Raw genomic sequence first — 14,487 nt, 5'->3', positions numbered from 1 at the left:
ACAATGAGGGCCTGGGTCTGGATTTTCCCTTAAACCACAGGCTCCAAAAGAAACAAGATGTCTGGTGAAGAACACAAGCCATGAACTGGCGGCTGTGTGGTTCAGTTTGCCATGGTGCTTGGATCCGCCCCACAGGGGAAATGGCAACAAGTATATATCGTGGCTGATGCAGCTTACAGCTGGCACCTCTTCGTGTCCCTTTGCTTCTGTAAAGTGGAGATAACAATACCTACTGCATATGGTTGTGCTGAGGAGTCAATGGGTTGATAAATACAAAGTTCTGAGAAGAGAACCTGGGTATTCAACACACATTAGCTATCATCCTTATTACTCTTCTACTGTTGTTATGTGTCAGATTACATAGTGGAAAATGGCTCTAAATCTCCAAAATGGAATTTGGAAAGGGTTCGAATTCTAGTTCTTCCCTCTAATACTTGTGGGAGCTTGAACAAGTCCCTTGACCTCTCTGCTCAGGGCTCCCATTTGAGATGAGGATTGCCAACCTCAGAGGGTTGTTTAAAGGAAAAATAAAATCGTATCTGTCCATCTCATTCGTAAAGTTCCTTGTTAATTATCATTCTTAATTCCTCAAACCTGATCCTTTTATTGAATTCTCTCTTTCTCGTTAACCCAACGGACACAGCTATAAACGTGGGAGCCATATTAAACCCTTCGTCCCAATTAGTTGGCTGTAAGATTTGATTCTTCTTAATATCTCTAGTATCTGGTTCCTCCTTCTTATTCCACTGCAATTTCCTTAAATATAAGGCTCTAGCAGCCTCCTAGCTGGCCTCCCTGACTCCAGTCTCTAGTCGGCTGGAGGAACAATTGTTCTAACATGCAAATTCAGTCTTCTTTTACTCCTACTTAAACCTCCCTAGTGGTTTTTCATTGCCCATTGCCTTCAGCATCAAATTCCAATTTATTAGCATGGCAAGCAAGGTCTTGAATGGCATGGCTTTTTACACACTATTTACACACTTTTTACACACTTTCCCAGGGTTATTCTTGGCCCTTTGCCTTTTTCAATGCCTTGTGTCACATCCAATTAGATGTAGTTGCCAGAACATGTCCTTGTCTTTTACTTGTGCTTTCTGACCCTTTGTTCCTCATTATCTTCTACTTGCCCTTCAAGGTTATTCTAGCATTATCTAAACCAAAGAAGGTCTGATGCCTCCTTTTCCCAATATCCTCACTGAGTAGGAGTTTCTCTTCTGTGCCCCCATGATACCCAGTGTTTGTCCTGATTGCATTGTTTCATAACTACTCCTTTATGTATTTTTTTCTTTGTAAGACAGAGAAACCCTTTGGGATTTTCATCTCATCCTACTTGTTTCTGTATTTTTAGTGGCTTGGGGAAAAAAATGTTGATTGAATTAAAGAATAAATATTATATTAAATAAAAATCAGATGATGTAGTTGTCCTTACAGAATCATTTCCAAGTTGTTAATCCACTCTACAAGAGGCTTACAAAGGAGACCATACTTGAGATGTATTATCTCACTCATGAGCTTGGGCAAATGATACAGCCTCCCCAAGACTCATTTTTCTCTGCTTTAAGATGAGAATAAGAGTATCTATCTTGTTGCTGTAAAGGGCAAGTGAAATATGCATATAAAACTCTTAAAACAGTACTTGATATCCAGTAAACACCCAGTAAATTTAAATTACTGCTGTCTTATTAGCTTCAAAATAGAAGTAAATTCACCCCATTCGTCACTGAAGACAGTTGTTTGTGGAGGTGGTCAGTGAAAAGCTGGGTGGGAGAGGTGGTCTGTAGTTTTTTTGGACCTTAGTGAAGTATCTCATAAAAAAGTGGATTTATTAAAATTCAAACAAAGCCAATATTTATCAATAAAAACAATGGAGTTTGGAGAATGTAGAGTTCTACCATAAGCCAGAGAAAACAAAAATCTGTTGATTCCATTTTCTCTGTGAATGATGGTTTTCTCTGCCTATAGTTCATAGTAAAACAAAGGTTTTTAATTCTCTCTCTCCCTTTCTGCTGACACCTCTTAGGAATATTTTTGTCTTTTTAATACTCACACCAGAAAAGATTAACTGATATATGACAGACAGTGAGGTCAAATAAAAAGAGACATTGGTTGGACCTGTACCTGTCAGTGACATCCTCAGTGTCAGGTACCTGTCCAGAATTCCTTTGACACTTCGTCTGCTATGGCCACATGTATGGCTGTGATCATCAGTCTTTCAAAGCATAGGTAAAACAGAGACAAAAATGGCTATTCTCCACCTCCTGAGCAGGGGTGTCATGAAGATGAATTAAAAAGAAGACAAGACTCAAGATAGGGTCTTGGAAAGAGCATGGACTTTGGAAGCAGAGAGCTGGGTCTTCATCCTTTCTCTGTTACCTGTTCTCTTGCTCACCTTGAAAACACTTTCTCTGAAATTTATTTTCTTTATCCGTATAATGGACATAATAGCATCAGTCTTTTTAAGTTTATTTATTTTATTTTGAGAGAAAGAGAGAGTGAGAGTGAGCAAGCATGAGTGGGGGAGGGGCAGAGAGGGAGAGAGAATACCAAGCTGGCTCTGCGCTGTTAGCGTGGAGCCCCATGCGGGGCTTGATCTCACAAACTGCAAGATCGTGACCTGAGCCTAAGTCAAGAGTCAGATGCTTAAATGACTGAGCCACCCAGGTGATCCAACAGCATCAGTCTTTAAGGGTTGTTGTGAACAATGTGATTTTTAGCAACAAATCATAGCTGTCCCTTTTTCTGTGTGCCTGGGCAGTATCAGGTGCCACCTTTGGTAATCCTCTGCTGTTCTCCTTGAGGCTAAAAAGCCTTGAAAGGTAATGCCCTGGCTACATATTGTGAATCATTGTTGAGAGCCTGGAGATAAACAGCTTGGCGACAGTGTTGGTTGTAGGAAGTACGTGTTTCTCTGCCTTCTTCTCTCCCTCTCTCCCTTTTCCCCTCCTTTTCTCCCACCTCCTCTCTCCCTCTCTGCCTTGTCTCTCCTTTATTTCCTCCCTCCCTCCCTCCCTCCATCTCTCCCTTCCTTTCTCTTTTTAATGTCCTCAGTACACTTGTCAAATAACCTGTGGTTAAAAAAAAAAAAAACTCGGGGCGCCTGGGTGGCTCAGTCAGTTAAGTGTCTGACTTCAGCTCAGGTCATGATCTCGCGGCCCCTGAGTTCGAGCCCCGCATCGGGCTCTGTGCTGACTGCTCAGAGCCTGGAGCCTGTTTCAGATTCTGTGTCTCCCTCTCTCTCTGACCCTCCCCCGTTCATGCTCTGTCTCTCTCTGTCTCAAAAATAAATAAACGTTAAAAAAAATTTAAAAAAAAACTCATCTTGCATATTATTAATGGCATCATCAGTACCTTTAGGAAGAAACAGTTACTTTTTTCATGTCTCTAGGTCTACATGTAATCTCATAATCTCATAGTACATTTCATGTACCATTATTGGTCCTATATTATTCATTTTGAAGGCTGAGTATGATATAATCCTTCTATGATATAACCCAAAGTCTCTTTTGATGTAAGACTATGGGTTCAAGGGGAATAAGACAGGATCCTAGCAGAAAGACTTAGCTACTCCATCACACTGCATAATGATTAGGCTAAACCAACTTATGTAAAATTAACTTCTAAATCCTAAAATATACACTGTACACTGTTTTGGGGTAGAGAAATAAAAGAAGTCTAAGTTTCATGTAGACTCTTAGTTTGGAGAGAACTCTAGAAGGATTCTAATGCCAATAGACCTGTAAAGGTCATCTATTCTAAACCCATCACTGGATCACATGAACAGTCTCAGAGACACATGTCTTGTTACTGCATAAGCTGATTAGAGACAAGGATAGAAACAGAACTCATGGCCTCAAACTGTATCACACTGCTGTGGCCTTGGGACAGGCCATTAAAATTGGCATGGGCCGAGTTCCAACACTGATATGGCTCATACCTTCTCTTATTTAACTAGCTAGTGAATTATTACCTTTCATGTTTTGATTCAAATGCCTATTTCCCTGGAAAGCTATACCTGAACTTCCCAGGAGAGTTAAGTCTCCCCAGTTTTGTCCCTGTAATGTCTTTCTGTATTTACAAATCAGTTCTTCTTGAGTCTTCCCAATGAGACCGTCAACTCCTGAAGGCAGAAACTATGTGCTATGTATCTCTGAATCACCACACCGAGCCTGGTGTCTGGCACATAATTGCTACTCAGTGAATATTTGTTGAGTGAATAACGAACAGATTGTGCTTCTCAAATATTTGGACCGGATGTGGAGTCACAGAGTGTGCTAGTGAGAGAAACTGTTCATACCCCCTCTACCCCTTCCATTGCTGATGAATGAAGCCCAGCCTAAATTCATGTCAAATGCTCTCCTGTCTTTGCAGGGCTGCATGATTGAACTGCTGCTTTTCCTTTCAGGCAGACTAGAAGGTTCTATATGCAATAATGTTGGAGTCCCTACAATTTAGGAGGAGAGATATTTCATGGCCTCATGCTGAGGTCTATAAGGGGTTTTATTTTCTGAATAAGTATTGATCGCAGCTTACAAAATACCACAAACCTATATAATTAAAAAGAATGAGACCAGTCGTTCGTGGGCAGTGCATAGCTAAGTGTTAAGAGAAGACAAATTCTTCAGGTGCCTGCGATTTTATAATTGTACTTGCTTGGGAAGCTTATTAAAGCTTTGCAGGTGCAATGTTTCATCACAGAGTAGTGAACCTTTGAAAGATATGCATAATAAACAGAGTTTGAAATATGTTTTTATTCCAGGCCATATGGTCCTGTCTGGAGCTTTCCTGGATCTTTGGGTCAGTTCATTGTTGAAAGATGGGCTTGCAAGGATCCACCTCTCAGAGCAGCTGTCAGAGCCCTATCAGAACGAATCTGCTTTTGCATGATTATTTATTTTATGTGGCTCTGTGAAACGAGCCCAGCCTTGCTCAGTAGCTGAAATGTGCTGAGCAAAGTCTCTTCCCTGAACAGCTTGTAGCCACATCACCAAGCAGTGTCCTTCATTGTCCTTAAAAAGCAGACTAGCGAGACTTCTACAGTAGGCCAGAACGGGCAGTCTGGGTAAGGTGTGCCCACCTGGGCTTGAACTTGGTGCCAGAAAATGAAAACTTACATGATAGCATTTTAAAGAGATGCCAGTGTTCTTTCTTCTCAGCTCTCTACTATTCACTTTCCTGTATCTCTTCACTCTAGGCCATTACAGTGGCCACTGTATGCAAGCACCTGAAGTGTGTTTGTGGCAAGGATAATGCTAACACTTGCTGCCTCTCCCGTTGTCATTAGCAAAAGGTGGCATTGACTCCACGGAAAATGACTTTTTAAGGGACATTTAATATAATTTATTCAACATTTATTATATACGTATAGAAATTCCAGTAACTGACAAGAGGCATGGTGCTTGTGATCACAGAAAGATAGTCTAGAATACAAAATGAGCAGGGAGCTGATCAGATTGGAAGAAGTTATTTCTTTTTCTTTATTTGGACAAGATGAATTTGGAGTTGAATTTTGTTATCATGGTCAAGAAAATAATCTTGCCTTCTGGAGAACTACCTTTTATCTATTCTTATATTGGTAACATTATATTCAGTGTTCTATATCCATTTGTAGTCCTTCTTTCATCTAAGCAAAATTCATTAAACACCTATCCTTCCCTAGGATAAGATGTATGTGCTTAATGTCCTCACAGAGCTTAGACCCTGGGAGTAGAAGACAGAAAATGAACAAATAGTTAATTCCATGTCTTATTCATGTTACAAAAGGGAAGTTAAGGGTGTCTGGTGAATGCACAAATCAGAGAAACTATGTGGGAGCTTTTCTCTTCTACTTGGCTGCTTTACCTTGAGGGTAAATTCTACATCAGATTTTCCCTTCCTCTATGAGAATCACTCTGCCTAAAACAATAACTTGCATATAGTAGGTGCTTAATAAAGTATATTGTGAACAAAAGGGAGGAATGAAAGAAACTAAGAAGGAAGTATTAATATTGATCTACATGCTCAGAATTTGGTTTGACAAATCACAGTTCTAAAGCCCTAAATCAGTTTTAGAGCAAAACTACATGTTTGTTTTGTTCTCATATGCGGTTATACAACTTTTATTCACCCATAGTGCTTATTTTTGCACTTAGTGAGACTTAGAACCTAGAATTTACCTTTTCACCTGTGTATAGGAAGGTGGGACTCTGATATTTCTCTCTGAGGCACCAGCTGAGGCATCTCTTCCTTTGAGGGCTATTCTTACGTGGCTGCCGTTATTAGAGATGGGCTATTTCTAAATACAAGTAGATCAATATTCTTATGGACTGGAAAAATGATGGCTATTCCCAAGTGGGCACCTCAGGCCTATGGATAAGGTTGTATGATGGGGGATGTTTTCTCTTGGGGCTCTACTCTGGTACCCTATGGGATTTCTGGAACCGAGAGCCACCATTCAAGCTTATACTGTGTCCAGGAGAGTGGAATGACATTGCTCAAGAGGATCTCCCAGAGTTCTCAAGAAGGGTAAGCACTCCAGAGGACTATCCCAGAAGTGCAACCAAGGGCCAAATAAAGTGTTCTTTGAGAAATATTGGGAATCAGAGTGGAAGTGTGGTGGCAGAAGCTGAAATAGTGGACAAGCTTTGGGGGAAATGTTGGAGAGTAAGAAGCCAATGGAAAGTGATTAGGAATCTCAGGTCTGAATGGGTGGAGACTTGGAATCGCCAAGTTGGGACTGGAGGCAGAGTTTGGTTTCCATGGAATAGGGATAGCCAGCAGCGTGGTAACAGGGATTCAGGTGTTGGGTGTGGATTTGAAATCAATACCAGTGAAGTCTTGGTTATTCAGCCTGAATATCCTATGATTCTAATATCCAGATGGTAATAGTGAGACCAGAGTCTTATTAAGATCATATTAAGATGACTTTTTTTTTCTTCCTTCCTTCCTCCCTTTTCTTCCTTCCTTCCTTCTTTCCTTCCTTCCTTCCTTCCTTCCTTTCTTCCTTCCTTCCTTGTTTCCTTCCCTCCCTCCCTCCTTCCTTCCTCTCTTCCTTCCTTCTTTCCTCTTTTCCTTCCATATCTCCTCACTCTCTTCTTCATTCCTTTAACAAGTATTTATTTAACGTCCACTATGGGCTAAGTACTGTTCTCAGGATTGGGCATACTGAAGACAGTAGACAGATGTCCCTGTTTCTCATGGGAATTTCAGTCTTTCAGGGAAGATAGACAATGAAAAATAAGTAAATACATGAATAAGACATTTTCATTTAATGACAAGGGCCACAGAGAAAATAGTACAGGATAATATGAGAGAGAATGGGGTAGTTGAGAATAAAACTTTTAATTGGGCCATCAGAAAAGATAGCTTATGGAGATGAATTTAAGTTAAGAATTGTTGGCAATAAAGACCATAAAGTGAGAACCTAGAGGAGTGATCCTCATAGAAAAAAGTCAGGGCAAAGGTCATAAAATGGAAAAGAGCTTAGCACATTTCAAGAAGAGAAAGAAGCCCGGTGTGTCTGGAGAATGGAGGTGGCAGACAGCAAGGAGAAGGCAGAGGAAAGCCAGGCAGAGGCCAAACCATATGGAGCCTTAAAGGTCATAAAAATATGTCAGATTTTCACTAAAATAGGAAACCATTGAGTGGAGGAGTTAAACAGGGAAGGACATAAGCTAAATTGGTTTTTCAAAGATTTACACTTTCTGGCTACATTGTATGCAAGAGTTATGGCAGGCGACCAGTGAGGAAGCTTCTGTGGCCATTTCAGGGGATAGAGAGATGGATGGAAGCAAAACCAGTTACAGATTGGCAATGGGAGAGAATACAGCCAAGAGAGAATCCAACATGACTTCTAGGTGCTTGGTGTGAAGAATTAGAGAGATGGTGCCATTTGCTAGGATTAGAAAAGCTGGCAGAGGGGGGCAGGTTTGAGGAATGGGTTAAAAATCAAGAGTTCTATTTTATACGTGTTAATTTTTTTTCATTAAAAAATTAATTTTAAAATTAACTTTTAAAATTTCAAAATTAAAACACATAAAACCAAAATTTACCATTTTAACCATTTTCAGCTGTACAGGTTAGTGGCATTGAATACATTCATGTACTCACCTCCATCCATGTCTAGAACTTTTTCATCTTCCCTAAATCAAAACTGTGCCCATTAAACAGTAACTCCTCATCGCCTCCTCCCCTCCATTTCTGGTAACTATTGTCCTACTTTGACTCTGTGAATTTGACATTCTAGGTACCTCATACAAATGGAATCATATAATATATGACTTCTTTGGCTTACTTCACTAAGCATAATGTCTTCAAAGTTCATCCATATTGTAAAGTGAGTCAGAACTTTATTCTCTTTTTTTTTAATACCGAGTAATATTCCATTGTATGTATATACTATGTTTTATTTATCCATTCATCCAGTGATGGACATTTGGGTTGTTTCCATCTTTTGGCTCTTGTGAAAATACTGCTTTAAACATTAGTATATAAATATATGTGTTAATTTCAAATGTCATTTTGACTGAAAGGGGAGAGGTTAATTATTCAACTATATAGAGATTGGGAGTAAGGGAGATGCCAGAGACAGAAGTATAAATTTTGGAGTCATCATATGATATTTGACCTAAATTGGGTCATGGTTCCCAATTCTCTTCATAAGTTTAGTGAGCTAGGCTGAACCACATGGCATAGTTGTTTGCCCAGAGACAAGTTGGAGTTCTTCTAAAGCCCAGAGTTAAAATAAGCTTAAAGGCCACAGTTTTTCCTAAATTCATCTTAGGATCTTTGAACTTATCCCTTCTAATATAATGAAAACTAACACCACTATATCACACCCTAGGAAATAGGACCAGAGCAACAGATAGCAGGAGAGGGTGCATTTTCCTTCCACCCGCAAAGCCCCCTCCCAACCCTGCCTGTGTCCTAAGCCTGAGCAAGTCAAGAAGCTCTGAGTCTGTTGTCAGATAGGAAAAAGAGAGACTTTGAACAAAGTATGCACCTTGGCAAAGTGTGCTCCAAGGGGAAAGAATCCAAGCCATCTTACCACTCTGACTTCAAGAGTGCATGGGGCTCCTGGGTGGCTAAGTTGGTTAAGTGTCCGACTTTGGTTCAGGTCATAGGCTCACAGTTCATGGGTTTAAGCCCCATGTTGGGTTCTGTGCTGACAACTCAGAGCCTGGAGCCTGCTTCAGATTCTGTCTCTCTCTTCTCTCTGCTCTTCCTCATTCATGCTCTGTCCCTGTCTCTCTCAAAAAAAAAAAAAAAAAAAAAAAAAGAGTGCATGAAAGAGAGACCCCTACCTATGTAGGTCACAACTTCATAACCTGATCCCCTTTAAAACTATCATCCCAGAAAAATCTGGATCCATTACTGTCCTCTAAATTGAGTGCTACTCTTTCTCACTGGGAACAAGTTTTTTGGTTTTGACCCTGAATGTTTCCTGGAGTGCTATAAGGGGATTATGAAAGGGGTAGAGAAGCCTTGAGAAAGCACTAGATTTTGGCTCTTAGGGAATAGATGTTGGAGGCCCCTCCCCATCTCCACCCTCTTTATGCTCTTCACACAGCCTGGCTATGTGCTTCCCATAGTGGCTTAACCCTGGCATATCACCCACAGTCTTAGATTTACAATCTTTCCATGTTATTACGATGGAAGGGCTATAGGCTTTGGAGTCAAGATAGCCATAGTGTTCATTTCCAAACTCTCCCATTTTAGCTGTGTAATGTTGGCCAATTACATTATCAGGAAGTGTCATCTATGGTTGTGTCAGGTAAAGGACATGGAATATTTCTGGCCCTCCTCCTCAGTTTTCCTTGCCAGCTTATTTTTGAGTGTTGGGCTACCATAAGGCTTACACCAACGTCTTGTTTTCTTATTCTCTAAATTGTGTTCAACAGCCATGGTTTCAATTACCATCTCTACACGATGGCTTCAAAATTTACATTTTCATCTCGGACTCTACCCTGAGCTTTTTCAGCTCTTCATTTGGAGATCAGAAAAAGAAGCCTCGAATCATCATAACCAAAGCGCGATTCATTATCTTCTCTGCCTTTCCTCCAGAACTTGTCCATACCCAGGATTCCCTAACTTCAATGTTATCCATTAAATTGTGTCATCTTTGCTACTTTATCTCCTCTACCACTGATCTCCAGTGAATTGTTCAATCCAGTTGATTTTATCTGAATATCTATTTAATCCATCTGATTCTCTCTTCTTTTCACTTATACCACCCCAGACCAAGCTCCCGTCATCTCCCTCATGATTTATTACAATCACGCCTAAATACTCTCTTGGATTCCATTCTTGCTGCACTCAAATTTATTCTCCACAGAGGTCATGGTAATCTTCTAAAAATGCAAATTAGCTAAAGTCACTCCCTTGCTTAAACTCCCTCAATGACTTTTAATGTGGTTGGGATAAAGATCAAAATCCTTAAAATCTTTATAAGGACCTGCATGTCCCCTGCCTTATGGCTATCTCTCCACAATTCTTTTTTTTTTTTCTTCAGCTTTTTTGAGATATAACTAAAATATAACATTGTATAAGTTTAAGGTATACAGTGTGTTGACTTGGTACATTTATATATTGTAAAATGATTCCCACTGTAGCATTAGCTAACACCCTCCATTACTTCCCATAACCATTTCTTTTTTGTGGTGAGACCATTTAAAATCTTAGCAACTTTCAAGTCCATAATACAGTATAATTATCAAACTATTAACTATATACACCATACATTTCCTCAAAACTTACTCATCTTATAACTGAAAGTTTGTACCCTTTGAACAACCCTTCCCCGTATCACCCTGCCCCAGCCCTTGGTAACCACCATTCTACCCTCTGTTTCTATAAATTCTTGTTAAGTCTTTTTGATCCATTGAACTACCTTCTTGGAGTTCCTTAAATGTGCTGTGAACTTTTCCCATGTCTGATCTTTCACATATGTGGTTCATTTTCCTTGGATTCCTAGTGAAGTGGGCATCTGTCACATTTTTGGGGTGCCTAGCACTTGTTGAACACACTTGCTACATTTGAGGGACACCCAGATTTAAGCGTTTTGTCTAACCAAGGTAGAGCATGACATTCCTCAGATTTTGTAGGAGCCAGGGCTCACACATGTGACCTAGTCCCACCAATCAGACTTATCCATCTGGGAATTTGATCTAAAAGCAAACAGCTTGCGGAAGGCAGAACTGATTGTGCTGGTGAGGGTAGCAGCAGAGGCATCTGGCTTCTGAGAATGACAGTGGTTATAAGGTCTAGCTTCTGGTGCAGAAGTAGTGGCTGCTATGCTTGCAGGAAATTTGGGTCTTGGCAGCAACATGCACCGCAGGACTCACTGTCTTGGGTCATTAGCGGTTAAAGAAGTTTCTTCCATCCACCAGTTCTGGTTTGTGCTTTTGGGCCCTGGTCCTAGAAGCTTCATTTGAGCCTACTTCTCCAACTTGACCCTTTTATGCTTCATCCATCAACGTCAGTTTCTGTTACTTACAATTAAGAGAGAACCTCAGCTGATGTCAGTAGATAACTCCAATGAATGCTGAACTCTCAGCTCTAGTTTGCCCCAGGAGACTGCTCCATTCACCCTGTTCTCCCACCCTTGCTGACTAAGCTAGTTCTTCCATTAGAGCATGCGTCAGGACATGGCATGCTGACTCTGTTGTTATCTTGCTTGGGTTCCAACCCCAACTCTCCCACTTACTTTCTGTATGAATTTTGTAAAGGTTACCTCACCTCTCTGTACATCAGTTCCCTTATCTGCAAAATGGGGACAATGATAATATCTAACTCCTAGGTTTACTGTAAAGAGGAACTGATTTAATGCATACATGAAACGCTTGAATCAGTACCTAAATGCTCAATAAATGTGAGCTGATGTGTTGTTCTTTCTCACAGTTCCCATGTCTTTCCTTCCATAATACTCTACACAGAGTGTAATTAAAGGCTCACAGGGTGGTAATTGGATTAAGATATGTCTTCCACATGCGCTGTTAAGCTCTACAAAAAAAGGGGCTGTTTATTTTGCTCTCCATTATATTCCCAATTCCTAGCATGATATGTATTTATTTAATAAGTGCAGGGTGGATGTTGTCGTAGGATCCCAGGAACCTTGAGCGATGTGGTCCTCCCCTCCCAGTTCACTGAGACAGGCCGGCTTCAGCAGCACCCAGTCTTCCTGGCAGCCTCACCCCAAGGTTCTTGTCTTTAGTGACTTATTTTTCGTGACCCACAACTGACCCTTTCCCGCAGAGCACAAACCCTAGCCCAGATGCTGCTCTTTCCCTTGATGCCCTGATTTCTCTGGTTCTCAGCACTGAGCATTTTCTGCTGACTCCATACCTTCTGAAAGCTGTTTGAAGCCATATGGGAGGAAGAGAGAAAACAGGTTTCATTCATCACCTTTCCAGACTCTGAAAGAAATAACAACAACAACAACAACAACAACAACAACAACAACAGTATCATATGTTGAGTGTTTCCTATAAACTTGCATTTTTCATAGAGCTTCATATGAGTTAATTTATTTAATACTTACCACAATCCTAGGAAAAAGACATTGTTGCCCCCATTTTGCAGAGGGAAAAGTAAGTCCCCAGAAGGAAAGAAAAAGGGAAGGAAGGAAGAGGGAAGAGCAGGGAAAGGAGGAAGGAAGAAAGGTTTTCTGCTAGAGGAGAGTTTCACTTGCTCAGAACACTGGTTTTCATAAGAATTTCTCTATTGCAGCAGAGGTAACTCTGAAAATAATATTGATGGATAAATTATAGAAGGTGATACTGAATGTGTACCTATCCTCAGATCAGTTTTATAATTAAATAAAAGTATAATTTTTTATACCTTTCACCTGCTTACTATTTGCAGGGGGGTTTTTACCCTCCCAAATCTAATGTAAGTAATAGGAACTATACAGACAATTAAGAAATCTTTACAGCTTATTTCTGGTTAATTGGCATTTTCCTATAAAATATTTAAAACTTAGCCTTTGGTTTTCAGACTCTTTTTTCAGAGAGTCATATGTTTTGCTACTAGGAGTTACCATGTGCAGGTGGGGCGTCCCGTGTTGGGATTATTTGGGCATTTTCACAGATGCTGTCCCGCCACTGATACTCACCTGGAGTTCGGGGGGGGGGGGCTTATTGTGCATTTTCTATGTTTAGATCTTCCTGATGTTGTTCCATTTTATTTTTTTTTTTTTCCCAAAGAAAGGGAAAGACAGTGTGCCGGTTCCCTTGCAGGCACTGTTACCCAGCCAAAGCTGTCTTCCCGTTGTAATGCTCTGTGCAATTCAACCAAGCTCAGAGAAACACATTTGCAAGGTTAGCATGTGGGGCAGTTGCCAGAAAATGTGCTTCAAACTGTGTCCCAGGAAGGATTTCTCTCTCTCTCTTTGACAGGCCTTGAGAAAAGATGCTCACAAGCCCTCTGCGAAACCAGGTGGGTGGTTTGGGACTTGGAGCCCAGTTGGCAACCACTCTGTATGAGTATGGTGCATGATCTGTGACCACTGTAGCAAATTACTACAAACTTGGTGGCTTCAGACCACAGAAATTTATTCTCTCACAGTTCTGGAGGCCAGAAATCTGAAATTAAGGTGCCAGTAGGATCGATTCCTTCTGGGGGTCTGAGAGACAACTTAGGCCATGCATGTCAACCAGCTTCTGGTGGCTACCTTGGCATCCCTTGGCTTACAGACATATCACTCTAATCTCTGATTCTGGCCTCACATTGCTTTCTTCCCAATGTGTCTCCCCCCCCCCCCCTTCTCTTCTCTTCTAAGGACATTGGTCACTGGATTTACGACTCAGCGTTATCTAGGATGATCTCTCATCTTGAGATCCTTAACTGCATTTGCACAGGCCCTTTTTTCAAGTAAGGTCACATTCACAGGTTTTGAATGAACAGATCTATACAGGAGCCATCAAACCCATTACACATGGTGAATTGAGAAGATGTCTCAGGACCCACTGGGGTAAGGCAAGGCTTTCATTAAGCAGCAGATGACAGGCCTTTGGCACTCCTGAATTTGCAGGATTCCCACCTTCGTCTCTCTGTGGTCCCCTGTTTCTGAAAGGTGGTGTGGTCGGGCCTGCACATCACGTGTCTCTTGGCAAAGAGCTCCTCCAGCTCTGAGTGCTAAGGAGAGGTACTGAGGGAGTTGCCCGCATTTATAACCTCAGGAGGGAAGCCTTGGTGTTCAAAAAGTTATGGTGGACTCTTAGAGCTTATCCTAGGCTTAGGAGTCGAAAACGTGACTAAGTATAAACATCACTCAGGTTGTTTATTAATAACAGAAATTCTCAGATCTGTATACCTAGTTTGCTAAGAGCTGCCATAACCAAACACCACAGACAGGATGGCTTAAACAACAGTGATTTATTTTCTCACAGTTCTGGAAGCTGGAGGCGTATGATTGAGGAGTCAGCAAGTTTGGTTTCTCCTGAGGTTTCTATTTTTGGGTTTCAGATAACCAGTTTCTCACTGTGTCCTCATTGGTCTTTCTTCTGTGCACAC

At 40.9% G+C, this 14,487-nt stretch overlaps 1 protein-coding gene across 4 annotated transcripts in view; it reads left to right on the top strand.

The window, feature by feature from the left end:
- Positions 1–14,487, top strand: part of LOC109269604 (cytosolic beta-glucosidase) — a 132,124-nt gene that overhangs the window by 86,058 nt on the left and 31,579 nt on the right. Inside the window, exon 5 of one of the 4 annotated variants that reach the window (XM_053901644.1) lies at positions 8,222–8,292. The exons of the other annotated variants lie outside the window; for them this stretch is intronic. Coding sequence (XP_053757619.1) covers positions 8,222–8,277 — 56 coding nt within the window. The 3' untranslated portion in view covers positions 8,278–8,292. Of the gene's footprint in view, positions 1–8,221; positions 8,293–14,487 lie in introns of those variants that run through there. 4 annotated transcript variants of the gene reach the window in all.

This window comes from Panthera pardus, unplaced genomic scaffold (assembly GCF_024362965.1).
Source record: "Panthera pardus isolate Hobbes unplaced genomic scaffold, ASM2436296v1 HiC_scaffold_13, whole genome shotgun sequence".
NCBI lineage: Eukaryota > Metazoa > Chordata > Mammalia > Carnivora > Felidae > Panthera > Panthera pardus.
Note: the sequence above shows the minus strand (reverse complement) of the source record. Positions and strands in the feature narration are given on the sequence as shown.